Below are 15034 nucleotides of genomic sequence, written 5' to 3'. Positions count from 1 at the left end.
AGATATATGTAAAGGTAAGTGAATGTTTGATGGAAAGAAATTTAAATTTTCAGTTTTCTCCGCTATATCTCGCAAACTATTAGAAACGGAAAAAAATATTTTATCAAAAAATATTAATAAAAAGTTTTACAATAAAATTATATCTATTTATTATACGTTAATAATATTTTATCAAGTTATTTCAATCATATATAAACTTACCTTTTTAAAAAATGGTAAAAAAAAAAGCGCTAAGAGAAGTGCTTCTGGTAAAAAACCAATTTCACCAACGCCAATTACTTAATCGACTGTGTTTACTTAATTCTAATGACATATATCATTTATATAAAAGATTTGATATCAACAGTCAGCGCGAAATTAAATTCTATATTCTTCCAAATTAAAAAGTAAAACACAAGTGGTACCATCTTTAAAAATTCATGTAGTACTTTATTTTCACAATGAAATGTAAGTAGGCCTTTTCTATATGTTTACCTTAAAAATGTCGGTTTTCATTTGCGGAAAACGTTACTTTTCCGTTTTAATCTTAAGAAATCTGCTGCTGAAAATCGTTTGCTAATGGAGGCTTATAGGGAGTGCTCTATCTGAAACAATTTGCAGAGATTGGTTTAGAAGATTTAAAAACAACGATTTTTATGTAAAAATGACAGAGAGCGCCCTGGTCAGCTGAAAAAATTAAAAAATGGAGAATTGGAGGCATTATTTCGAGAAGATTCACGTCAGACGCTCAAAGAGTTCTTGGAAACATTAAATATATCGATGTGTCAGTCGTTAGGAAACGTTTAAAAGGCATGATCCAAAAGTTAGGAAATTGGGTCCCACATGAATTGAGAGAAACAGACATTGCGAAACGTTCAGCCATTTGTGGATTGCTGCTGCAAAGACAAAAACGGAAGTCGTTTTTGCATTGAATTATGACTGGCGATGAAAAATGGATTCGTTACGACAATTCTAAATGCAAGAAATTATGGGTGCGTCCCGGCGAACCATCAACATCAACGCCGAAACAAGATATTTATGGAAAGAAGATCGTGCTGTGCATTGGGTGGGATCAAGTCGGTGTCGTGTACTATGAGCTGCTGTCAAATCATCAATGAATGCTACCGACGTCAATTACTCAATTTGAATCGAGCACTCAAAGAAAAACGCCCGCAATACGCCAAAAGACATGATAAAGTTGTTCTTCTCCATGACAACACCAGACCACATGTTGCACCACCAGTGAAGGAAATCTTGAAGGCACTTGGGATGTCTTACCTCACCCGCTCTATTTACCAGACGTTGGCTCCATCAGATTACCATTTGTTTCGGTCGATGCAGCATGGTCTTTCTGAGCAGTACTTCAGTTATTTCGAAGATATATAAAAAAAAATGGCTCGATGACTGGATCGCCTCGAAAGAACCTGAATTTTTCTACCGCGGAATCCATTTGTTATCCGAAAAATGGGAAAAGGTTATAGCTTTCGATGGACAATATTGTGAATAAAATATCAGGTATCTTTTTGATAAAATTATAAGCACGAGTTTTTTTTTAGCAAAAAACAACGAGAACTCATTCAAGCACATAATAGTAAACTTAATCTAAATGTTACATTTAACAAAAATACAATTTACTGTTTATTTCTTTTTATGTAATTCATAATAATTGTTATAATAAATAAGTTTTGCTTGATATATATCGGCGTTTGCGTAAAGTTATCTGCATTTGACTCCTAGTGCCCTTTTCTTTCCGAGTTTGTTTTTGAATTATAGTACAGGAGTTTTTGTTATCTCTAAGAATTATTATATGTTTTAAATATAAAAAATTATAAAGAATATATATATATTTAAATCATTGTTTCTTAGTCTTTTGTCAATAATATAAAATTTTTACCCGTAACTTGACTTTTCGAACTTTAGATTTTTATTTTGTTCCAAACTGTATGTAAATCTGAAAAAATTCTTACATGTGAAATTTTTATAAACAAGTTTTTATTACTATAGTGAATTGTATTTTACTTATTTGTTACATATTTAAATAAATTTATCTATCCAAAATTCACAGACACTACACATCGATTGTACCTTTAAAGTACATTATTGGCGGAAGCAATTAATTTAATGACTCATTTCATTAAACTAATTCCTCAAGTATCGTGAAATCAAGCAATTTCATATAATTTATATATTACTGTCAACCTGAAAGAGTTAAAACTAAATATGTGACATTGTATAAGCATTGCTATAGTATTTCGAACATACACAAATTTCTCATAAAAAATTCACTTCTTCTCAAAATTGTTTATCTCGCAATCTGCTTGGTTGATATCCAATCTTGTGTTAGAAAAATGAAGGTTGAAAGAGTCTACCAGCTAAAAGCCTAGATTCAATACTTTTCTCAGTCATCCTAACTATCCTAAGGAAACCTTCCTCGAGAGAGTCGAATAAAGAGCTGGTCACAGTGCCCAGCTTCTCGCGAACGAGCGGACTGAAGCGTGTCTCCGTTTCGGTGGATAAACTCGGAGATAAGAGTGTCCCAAACGGATACAGCACGCACCCCGATCTCTCGCCCCCGACGTCACGCGGGGACGCTCTCGCTAGATGAGGAGAGGAGGGGGGGGGGGCAAAGGGGGGATGGAAGGAAGGAAGGAAGGAAGGTAGAGAGATGGGTAGGAAGGAGACCCGGGTATAAAGTAACGCGAAACAGCGGCGCATTATTCACGGCATGAATTATTGATGAGCGCGGCGTAAAATATGAACGGCGGCGAGCCGTTATCAACGCCGGCGCAGAGCTCGTCCGCTCTTTTGATAGCGCGAGTCGCGTCGAATGCGCGCGCGGGGGCTGCTCGCGCCGAGGCTCGCGTCCGAACAAATGGCCCGGCACAGACGACACCGTGCATATTGTGTTACATACGTTACATCCCTCTGCCAACGGAATCGCTCTTTCAGTTATTCCATGCGACTCGCCCGCGTTCCGAGATCCTCTCGCTCGTTGTCTATATATGTATCTTCCCTTTCCTCCGTGTCGTTATTTCCAAAAGACAATATCGTGTTTATACTACTTTGTTCAATTCAAAGAGAATAGATCCCGTACATGTCGACGAGTTTGAATATTATTGCATAAATTACGATAGAGTTGATAGAGTTCTTAAAGGACTCTTTACAACGTTGAGAAATAATTTTCGTAACGTCGCATTCAAAATTTTACTAATTTACTTTGATGTGGGGAGAGTTTATTACGTACAATAATTGAAGTTATAATACGAATGTTATCAGGCAGACAAACATATGGCTCACCTATTTTCTTTTTTTGCGAAATTTTTGCAGCCTCACGATTTTATTTCTAATCGCTGAAAAAGCACGTCTACGAACGGAAACGGTTAAAATTTCAACGTATGCGGTCGGCTGTTTTCCTTGTTGCTATACGGATCGAACTTTCGTTTTGAGAATTCCGCATGACGTTTCTGCACAACGGCGGTCTCATTGATTCCATACGGGGCTTTTCACGAGCGCGCGGGTTCGTATCGGTTTAAAGCGAGATGCCGTGGGATCGCGTGTGGCTGTCGTGGGCAATATCTTTTTTTTTTTTCCTATTTCGGCTTTAGCGCATCTCCACGGGGTATTTTTCCATGTAACGCAATATTTGCGTATCCGTCGTTTTACGCGGCTTCGCTTCGCCTGGCTTCGATCTGACTCCGATCGCACAGAAATATAGCAGACTACTCGCCGTGTCGGTGATGACAAGTCGCGTTTTTCAAAGCGGAAGTACGCGACGGAGTGTAAATCAATAAAATATTTTATATGTAACATTTTTGAGGTCAGGTTGCAATACCGCGCAAATACATAGTAATAAATAGTAATAGAAGCAACGTACGCGGTGTAGTTTAATTTCATTTTATAATGTATCATATATGACATTTGTATATAACATTTCTCGTTGCAAACAATTCATATGGGAGGCTTTTATCTTTTAATTGTAGACCATTTGATGATATAAAGGTGTATGTCACAATGATGAAATTTTACGTTTACGTTCCAGACATTGTCCTGGCTTATTGCAAATTCTTATATATATAACGACAAATATTATAACTTCTCGGTTGATGAGTACGTCCTCTTTTGTTGGTACTATACTATTCCCACATAACGACGAAGTTCTCCTTTTATGTCAAAAGAGATACATAATTATTCTACATTAGAAACTCTTTCAGATACCCGTTGAAATCTTAATAAAGTTATCAAACTGCATAAATGCAGGTCAAGCCAATAAACAACAGATGAAGTTTTATATGAAGGTAGAAATTAATTTTCTCGATGCTGTATTTTCGTCGCTAAATAGCTTTTTTAAGAAGAGAACTTTTTAATTATGTAGAAACCTTTACCTAACCGCAGTGTAGCGAGTAAATAAAGAAAAAAAAAAGACCGATTGGTCAATTTTAATAAAAACCAGTTAAAAAACTTGGACAGAGCGAACGTTGAGTGAGAAAGTGCTTCGTTCGTAACGCGATAAAATTCTCATCAAAGGCGCGATGATCTTCCGTTATTATTCCGTTATTATTTTCCTGCTTGGCGGGGCTGTGTTTCACTTTCTCGAGAGAGGCACTCATTTTCCTCCAATGAGAGATCCCTTATCCGTCTAAATGCAGCGTGGGAGAATCGTTTAAGCCTCCGCACGGACCATCGTTTGCGTTCTTGTTTAAGCCGAGATAAAAGGAAACGAATAACGTGACTGGCAGAACTGCATTTAACGGCGCGCATAAGAGAATCTGCTTCATGTTATTTAGATTTTATAGGGGAAACTCGGTTAGTAGAAAATAACAATCATTCCTTCGTTTATTTAAGTAACGACATTTCTTTTAAGTCTAGAAAACGATAACTATTAATAATTATTGACAAACACTTAATTGTTTTCAGAGATAATCGACAGATAACAGTAGTTTTCTTTATCATTGAAACGTTACCTCTTAAGCAAGACATCTATGAGACTTACAAGGAAGTCTTATGATTTATTAAATTTTAATTTTATAAACTTTGTATACGCAGTGTGTTATAGGTTACGTAGAATTAGAAAAATATCAATTGGAGCTAATAAATGTTTTAAGAGATAATTTCATCTCACAAGTAATGTTTTCTAAGTTCATTTCTTTATGTGTATAATCTATGCGTCTATACATTTTTTTATTAAAATCAGAATTCGTCGCTTCGCGAGATTCCCTTGTTGAAGGAAGCTACTTTTAAAGCACTCTGTACAGTTGGAATTATTCCAAACAAACGGGTGTAATCGATCCACCGAGAGAACAGGAGTGATCAGCGGAATACAGTTCCCAAGTATAGCGCCGAGATTCTGCCTAATCGCGCGGCGTCGATTCTCAGGGGGCGCGATATAATTTCATAATCAGAAAACGAACGAGGTGGAAACGGTTTCTTCGATCGCACGTGAACGCAATGCCAAGTGTATGTAGATACGGGCGGGGATTATGTGTTAAACAGATATATATACGAGCCCCGCGCGCAGGATATCGTAGGGGTTGGTCGTCGTGTGTGGTGCATGCAAGGATATTACAAAACAGGCAAAAGGAATTCGCGAATCTGGCGCCCGCACCCTTCCGTGGGTGCCCCCCCCCCCTCCCCTCCTCCTCGCGCCCTTTCCATCCCCTGCCCCCAAGGGTCGCATTATGACGGGATGCATAATGCAAGATGGGTATGCCAACGAGCTGTCTGTGCGTCATACATAGCAATGGCAGACGGACGCGATTCTGAAAAGGATTTTCCGAATAGGATATCCTTGCCACGGACCGCGTATATTTTCCATGACCGAGGTCGAGCGAACAGGTTGCCGCTTTTGTCGTCGATTTTCTGTGCGCCGCGCGATATCAGCCCACGGCTCTCCCGGATCGATGTGGACGTATATGAAACGTTTCGCGTAGCTCGGAGTCGTGGATCGTGGAAACGCTGGAAAATCAGAGCGCGCGGAGGTTGTCTATTCTAGAACGAAAGATATGTAAGAAACGTGATATTATAGGTACGAATAGCAGAATATGTTGCTTAGAAATTTAAAAACTTTGGAATATAAGGTTTTTTTTTTCTTTTTCATATTGATTGTTTCTATTCCGTTTTACTCTCTCTGTGTTATTAAATTTCATTTACATTAATTTCCATCCCCAATCCCACGTCGCGTAGCATTGACGAGCGATTATTATTTTATCGTAACAGGCGTGACATGTTAAATACGGGCGGTCGTAATCAAACGGAACGACAGTTGCGAAAGCTTCTAAAGTTTTTTGCGATTACCGTAAAGGGGAGGGGGGGGGGAAGGGGGAAACAAAATGCGGCGCAACGGAGCATAAGTCTCATCAACGTGGCTCTCTTTCGCACGCATATCCCGGATTTGACTATATTCCGAAAACTAAGCCAATAACGTACCCTGTATTTTTTTTTTTTTTTTTCCGTTTTCGTTGATTCTCAAATTTCACCGTGGACATTAACGCGAGGGCACGTCGCGAGGAATGTTGCGAGGGGAGATGCAATTCTGTATAGTCGCCGTGTCTTGCGGTTCGTGTGCAGAGTGTCGTGCGGGCGAGAGCGCGGCCATCTCACTCGAGCGCGCACACACACACACACACACACACACACACACACACACACACACACACACACACACACACACACGTACGTACGCGCGCGTATAACACGCACACAGGCACGTGAGCAATGCTCCGTTGTTTACACGCATTCCGTTCTCCATTGATCCTCTTTGCGCGAGATCGGGGGATAGTTCGGTCTTGGCTGCCGGCGCTTCTGGGATTGTTTATAAGACTTCCGGCGGCAGCCGCGCTTTTCAAAGCTACTCAGGACTCCTGTCCAGGTTCCATCCCTCCATCGTCTCTCTCTACTTTGGTTCCGTTTGCTCTCCTCTCTCTCTCTCTCTCTCCTTCTATCCTAGAGATGGTCCTCTCCCTCTTTCTGGTCTCTCTCAGTTCTCTTCTCCATCTTTTCCGATCGTCTATCGACGGCAAGCCGATGCCAGACAACAAGGGGGATTGTATGTATTACCTCGCCTGTCTGTCGCACGCCTACCCCGCCGTTTCCCGATCTACTTTCGAATCTTGCCACTAGCGACGCGATGCGATGTGACGCGACCCGGCTGTGCGCTCTCGCAATGCAATGCGATCAAATCGAAGCCCCGATATCCTGTCACGGGCTCACCCTCTGGTATGCACGCGTGTACCGACGTGTTCGTAGCACTCTAATATGTTTGTATACCGAAAAGAAATACGATACATATTTATGGTTCTTTAATAATTTGACCAGAATGAATAATAAATGTCTATAAGGTTCACAAATTACTGTATGTATAAACAAAATGTTACATAAATTTACATATACGAACATATGTGTGTTGTGTGAGTAAAAAAATTCTCTGGATAAATCTTAAAATATTCATATTTTCTGTATTTTTTTTATTACATCCTTTTTAATATTAAATAGAATAAATACTAGATAGAATAAAATATAGGTATATATTGAAATAGTAACGTGCATTTTTAACAATCAGATACATATTTTTAAGCCAGTGATAAAGTTAAAAGTTGTTAGCCAGGCATGTCTTTAATTTTCTGCAGATTATAAAACATTGCAATAATAAGCAATGTCTTTATTCATGCAAATTGATAGTTTAAAATGCTCGAAAGGGGACCGGAGTCTAGTCTTGTTGCGGGCCTAAACGCTTGATTTTAACTTATTGCCGTATTCAGGACACGGGCTTGTGGTGCTTGGCGTTGACAGAAGTTAATGGAATACCGCTACCAGGTATGGGGTAAACTTCTACGAGGTCAACCGTTCGTGTGAACTTGTGCAACATCCTCGTAGTGTATGCACTACGTTGTCACAATACGGGTAAACTTGTAGAGGATAGTGGGGCATAGCCAAATACGAGACGCAATCAAACACTCCACTTTCGTTTATGTAATAAAGCTAGTTTACGTATTGCGTATGTCACGCTTTTTCGCGTAAAAGATTCTTTAAATGTTAAGAGTTAACCCTTTATCAACGACGCTTCCAAAGAGATAACTCAATGATGAATTCTTTAAAAATTAGCTTAAAAATTAGAAGCTTCATCCCCTCAATGGAAGTTAGTTAATTTCAAATAGACTTCACTTTAACAGAATTTTAGTTTGTAACACGGTTTCCGAGCTAATGTATTTAATGTCTGAAATTAAGAAACGAAGAAAGAGGCAGTATTTCGTAGAATTTTTATTGCAAACCCTTCCAGATTTGTCGAAAGTAGTTAACAGTTTTTACGTTCGAATTAGGAGAGCCTCGTAAATTCGAGTGAATAATACGGGAGCGATTCATAAAAACATAAATGTTGTAACTTGAAAATGATGAAATTATATATACGAGATATAGGATATCGATGATCTCTAGGTGCTTATATTTCATATAATCCTACCTCATTTTCCGTACATTCTTACATAATATAATTCACAAGGATATAATCCATTATTCACATTTAGGTTTTGGAGTTCGTGATTCTTTTATTATAATGAATAACTAAAGATAACGTACAACTAATAAGAATTAAAATAGAAATACGAAAAAGTTTCGTACTTTTTTTTTTTAATTAAAAACTTATAATTTAATCTTTCAAATCTGATTCCTTTTATTTCAAAAACTAACAATTAAATTTTTTGTTTTATATAATATAAATATTGTAAATCGCGGTTTCAAGCAAATTTCAAGATGACTGATTATTTTGATTTGAGAAATGAATTATTTTTACATACAAAGGTTGCGGCAGATATAATTAATGTAATAAGGTTGGACTAGTTGAATCGAATAATTTATTCGCTTCGCAATTAAAAGCCGTTTTGTAATACGAAGTGGCTTTGAAGCAGCATAATGATTTTCAGGTAGATTTCTCTTCCTAGAACCTCACACAAGCAGAGTAATTAAAGGAAGTGGTACTTTTCCGTTCTTTGAAATACGCAGCCGTAGTTTTTCAAAGGCCTTCGTCGTTTAGAAAGGATTAAATGCGTTAAACCTTGCTTTCTTTTGCTATTACATTTCCTACTTAATGGCAATAAAAAAATTAAAAGCTACAATTGTTTTAAAAACACGCAGAAAATTTTGAAATTGATTAACAAAAATAAAAGTATGATATTCAAATGTGCTGATACATACATTTTAGGAGCTTTTTATTCTCTATATAATTCTTTATTATATAAAATATAGTGTTTAAAAATCCGACGAAACATTTTTTTCTCTCAAAAATATCCATATTTATGATGCAACAATTATAACATTTCGCCAAAAATTTAATTTACACAAATAGAAAAAATGAAAGGTTTAAAAATAAAGGTATTTTACTACCTAATCAAACAAAGATAAAAATTATTTTTTAACTCCATTGTTAATCAACGAGTTGATTGAAAGAATTATTAGTTCTATGCGATTTTTTTTTTAACTTATTATGGTCAGAAATACAAGCAAGTTTTGAGGTTATAATGAAAACAAGAGAAAGAGAGAAGTGATGGAAAAAGAAATCGGTTTAACGAACTAACACCTAACGAACATATCCTTCTCTCACGCTGTCTCCTTCTGCTTCCGTTTTTCGCATTACTTTTTTTCCCCCAAGATCGAAAGCGATGCGCGCGGTGCATCTATCCTATATCGGATCGAGACTCAATTGGGTCTGGACCGCGGTTATCCGTTTATCGCTATATAACCATTGGAGGGTTGGCGAGGCAGATACATTCCCGCGAAAGGAGGCGAGCGATTAATCACGTTTTACTCGGTTCCGAGTCAGACCGACCAATTTGGTCGGAAAGGTCGTTGTTTGCTCGATAAGGAACGCCAGGGGGTGGAAAAGCGATGCCAGCAGTGCCCTGTGGAACAATCGGTGAATCTCACCGTTGATCCGCAGTATAGACAAACAATCTTATCCGGTCACCGACGGATAAAACCTCCGTCGTTTGTTCCCTTTTTCTTTCTTTCACTCACGGCTAGTAGCCGTTCACTCGATTCATCGAGTCAAATCTCCACCAGAGTCCACCCTGCCGATCTTACGTCGGTCCCAGACACGTTTGGGTGGTGCATTTTTCATGATGCATCTGGAAACGCTTGACTTGTAGCGTCTTACTGACTACCGGTGGATAAGGCACTCCAGTTTCTTTATAGCATGGACGTGAGGTGGTATTCCTTGCGGTTGACAAAGATATCGTCTTACGACATTGCACGGCCAATTTGATAGTAATTTTCGACAATGCGCTTCAATTTTTCAACGTCTGTCCAAAGAGAAAAAGACAACATCTGCAAAGAGTGAGCTTGAATATATATGTATATATAAAGATCTGCTCTAGAAGAATATATATAAAACTCTTTTTTGTGGAGACATCAAATGAAATTATTCACGCGAAACTAATTTAAATAGACATATTTGGACAGAAACGTTTCTTTGTACTAATTTGTCTGAAGACGTAGGTCGCGCCGTTTAAATTAGATAGGCTAGAAATAAACGCGCATCTACAAATTTTTTAACAAAAATCCTATATTCAGTTAAAATTTGTGCTACGGATATATTAGACAATATATAAATATAGATCCTGTACTCGTTTCTAACGGGATTGAACGATACCGTCGAGACTCTACTTCTCTCTCTCTGTCTATCTATCTCTCTACCTACCTATCTATCTATCTATCTATATCTGTGAAGAGACCGGAGGCCCGCAAGCGGTAAATTAATTCGAACGACAAGCGCAGTCGGCGCTTCCACTCGCGCCGAATAAACATCAGGGCCAGAAGTTGACCAGACTAGAGCGACCCATGCCGCAGTACTGGAGGACGCGCCATATCTGCGATCTACGTGCCCATTTCCCGTGGCCCGTATAACGTATTTGGCACCGATCCTCCATTGCATCTGCATCGGACGTCGTCGGCGTTGCATAGGACGGATTATAGAACATGTATCCGTCGATCGCAAACTGCCCGACTCTATCTCCACATCGACACGAGTCTGTCTTTTTGGTTTTTACTTTGTGTTGTTCCACAAAAATCATTGATGTTTAATGTCGAGATAAAAAGGACGATATCGCGGTATTAATATTGCTGATATTAATATTACGCAGAAGGTATCCTATTGTAAATTCGTTTTAAATTTATCGTATCTCAGAGAAGATTACGAAATATTTAAAGACTATATAATATCAAATCTTATTGGACCGTGAGAGTTTAAACTAATAAGTACCGATGAGATCATGCCGTAACGGTCAAGCTGGATCTTCTAATTTATAATTTCGTGAATTTATATACTATGTATGTAGATTCTTAAAAGATGCGCGCCGAAATTTTTTCAGACTTACAACGCAGACTCTAATAAACTACCGCAGTACTATCACGAGTTAAATTGACTAACAATCTAACAATTTCGATGCTCATAGCATCTTGGATCTTAATAATGTTGAATGAAATATTAAAAATCTGTAAATAATTAATTTATATTGCGAGAAAAATATTACCTCGACCGGGAGTCGAATCCGAATCTCTGGCATTCCGTGCGAGATCCGACTTTCGAGATATGACTATATTTTCGTTTGTGAACTACTTATATATTCTAACTTATAAATTATTTCTAAAATAACATCAACGTGTGATGGTAGAATTATTCTTGCGCTAAAACTCTATATTTTTAATAACTTAATCATTGACTTTCGCATATCCTTGTATCGCGAAAGTTTAGCTAGAGTTAAGTGACATGGGTAGATTGCCGGAGGCCAACTACGTCCGTGGACTATAATCTAAACAAGCTATCATTAATTTTAGTACGTGTGGTGGACGCTCTCTGTGCCAATAAACATCAGTGACAGCGACCAGGCTCGCGGCGTTTCTGACGCACTTTGGATGCCGGCAACATTCGAGATATACCATGCACGCGCGTTCGTATGATATACGTATATTTAGTACCACGGCATCCGCGCCAGATGTTGTCATCGCGCGGTTCGGACTTCACGATGAGCGTTCGTTTATTATTTCTCAACTAGCTCATGTTAATTGCGAATAAACTCGGACTTGAATTACCTACATTCGTGCAACTCGTGCACATTTTACTTGAATATGCTCTTTCAAGCGATTTACAGATCGTTTTCAGTTATTTTACGCGATGCATTTAGAATCAGGAATAAATAAGTAAAATTCGGCAGTGGTTGTTTTTTTTTTATTTACGTTATAATTTGATTGATATTTTTTATATATCGAAAACATATTTTTGTTTTATCAGAAAATATTTTTACTTGAAAAATTGGATCAATAGAAAGGAATTTAAATATTGATTTTAATTGCTAATAATGCTCCCATTAAAACATTAAAAGCAACGATCATCGTTCATTATCATTCGAGCATTAAATAATTTTTAAATAAATGAAATAAATTCGTGTCTGTTGTGTAATGAACGAAAATCTTTGAATGACATTTAAGAATTTATTATAACATAGGCGCTTATTTGTATAATAAATATTCAACAAATAATTTATTGACATAATTATATGATTTATGCAACTATTTTGAATTATGTTATATTTTGTAATATTAAGTTGCATCTTAATCATGTTTCAATTGCTCAATAGATGGATAATCGATGCATAGTCTAGTATATAGTACCTATTGGCAGAATTATATGTCAAGATCGAGTACGGCTGAGGTTAAATCGAATTTATTGCGTTGAGTCGATTGTCGAGCAGCTAATCGGTACATCAATCACGAAAAAGGAAAGAGCAATTACTCGGCAATGCACAAGCTATTAAGCTTTTATCACGATTCTTAAAGAGAATAGGTAGTTGTTCCGGAATATCTATATACAGAATTGGATTAGACACAAGTTTAATTATAATAAAAATATGAGGATATAAACTAGTATAAAAACAAATATGAAAAATTAATTTTTCAGAATTGGTGGAAATTTTGGAGACTATTTTTGAAATTAAAAAAGAGCTCAATAACCCTTTGATACACTAAGAACTCAATCGAAGCACACAATATTTAAAAAACATTTCTAAAAAAAAACGTTTTAAAATTGCGTGCTGATCGGGAAGATGTAAAATTTCTTCTCCAAAAAGCTTGTTTCTTTTTATATACAAAAAATTATTATATTATTTCTATTAATTATCCAAGAATCTTATTTGTCTGCCCTATAAAAGAAGAATTATCAAGAAATTTGATAAACTTGACAACATGTGTATTTGGGTGTCGTATATCGAAGTAGAATAGCCCCGTGGGTAATAAATCGTAACGCAGCAGGATGAAATATTTGCAAAAACGCAATCGCTTCCTCTCTATTTACTGCTATCGGATAAACATTCGGGCAAGAATCTGACAGCTCGACGGTGGATGGCGTCGCGCTTCCGCAGCGAAGTGGCACTCGAACTACACTTTATTTATTTTGCGGACTGCGTATATAGAACGTCGTTGGCATCGTGCCCCCGTTGCATCTGCGTTATTGCTCGTTGTCGGGCACAACAGATTTCGTATCGGACACCTTTCGCAATGTATCGACTTCTGCGTCAATCGCAATAAGCGTATCGGATGTAATGGACCGGGAATGATATATGTAACAGAAGCTCGCTGATCAAATCGTGCACGTGCTTCAATTTACTTAGTTGCATCGAATACTCGATTAATGCGATCGGCGAACGAAGAGAAGTTTCTTGTTAAAAGCTGTCTCTAAATATTTCGTTGTGGATAAATAATTTGAAGTTCTCCATTAGCTTCAAAAGTAACACAACTAAAAAAATGAATGAGTCAGAGAGAGATGAAGATTAATCCATCGATCATTTTACAAGCAACTAATTTAACTTTACAGTTTGTTCATCAAATAACACTTGTATCGTTCTTATGGTTTTCATAAAGATCATAATATAATATCTTTCTCAAAAGTGACATATTTAAATATTTTGTATTGCTTTTATAAATAAAAAAGAGTCTTCTATACAGAATATTTAGAGTTAAGACAGTTTTATTGATCGAAGGTTGAAGAACTTTTTTTTAAAGTAAATTGTTGATGATATTTCAAGATATGTTACTTTTGATGAAATGTTTCGAATTTGTTTTTTGTAACTTTTATAACTATCTGATTAATTAATAATATTCTGTTAAATTGAAAAGTAGATTTTTCTCTTTTCTGAAAAACTTAATTTTTTGAATTGTTGAAATAAGGGGACGATTTAAAATGAGAAGAATAGACACGTTTTGACAATTACTTTTTCAAATTCTTTGGAAATATATTTACAATTCCAAAAGATAAAACCTTCTACGTAATATGTATAAAATATCTGTGATACATACATTGAATACCTTTTAATTTTATTGTAAATTTCATATGCAAAGCAGCGAGTATAAGTTTCAACAATTCAAAATAAAAACGGTACGTCTTAAATATTTTCAGAAGAAATTCTGGATATCTCGTGTTAATTTTTTTTCAAAAATTTCTTCAAATCATTTCGAAATATAATTAGGGAAGGTAGAGGTCCGAGGTGACAGAATTGAAATCGCTTACCGATTGGCACGTTGACAGCGATGAGAATGACAAGGGCGCGGTGGCAGAGCATTGTGCGCTGCGGTGAGAAAGAGAAGAGCCGAGGGAATCGTCCGTCGTCGATGGCAGCCAGGCCTGCTCCCTTTATCTACTTAACCCCGTCATCTTCTACACGGACCTCCGTTTCCGATGCTCTGACACATAGCATGCCTGAAACAATCACATCGGTCGATCATTTACTTGAAGGGGCGGCATTATCAGGCCGGTCGCGACGGTCGCCCGTGCCGCTTTATCGTCCGTTTCCAGCGAGCGAACTTTCGGGTTCGCTCAACGTGTTGCAGCTTCGCATCTCGAGATCGAGCAGCAGCGTCGCGCTCGCTCCGGCCGAGCGTATCGTTTCGCTTGGTGACGTTCATCGATCGTATCTTGGCCAAACTTTGCTAAGAGCGGAGCAACGTTAATTTCGCTGTTCGCTATGAATAAGAAACTACTTTGACATTTTCAACACCGCGTGTTTACGTTCGATGCACG

General features: G+C 37.4%; 1 protein-coding gene across 1 annotated transcript in view; it reads right to left on the bottom strand.

Moving 5' to 3' along the window:
• The window catches only part of LOC108773761 (neurotrimin), a 68459-nt gene extending 53883 nt beyond the window's left edge, over positions 1–14576 (bottom strand). Inside the window, exon 1 of the mRNA XM_018539683.1 lies at positions 14525–14576. Coding sequence (XP_018395185.1) covers positions 14525–14576 — 52 coding nt within the window. The remainder of the gene's footprint in view (positions 1–14524) is intronic.
• Between the last annotated feature and the right edge of the window lie 458 nt (positions 14577–15034).

This window comes from Cyphomyrmex costatus, unplaced genomic scaffold (assembly GCF_001594065.2).
Source record: "Cyphomyrmex costatus isolate MS0001 unplaced genomic scaffold, Ccosl1.0 scaffold219, whole genome shotgun sequence".
Classification (NCBI taxonomy): domain Eukaryota; kingdom Metazoa; phylum Arthropoda; class Insecta; order Hymenoptera; family Formicidae; genus Cyphomyrmex; species Cyphomyrmex costatus.
This window is presented reverse-complemented; position numbering and strand designations above follow the sequence as displayed.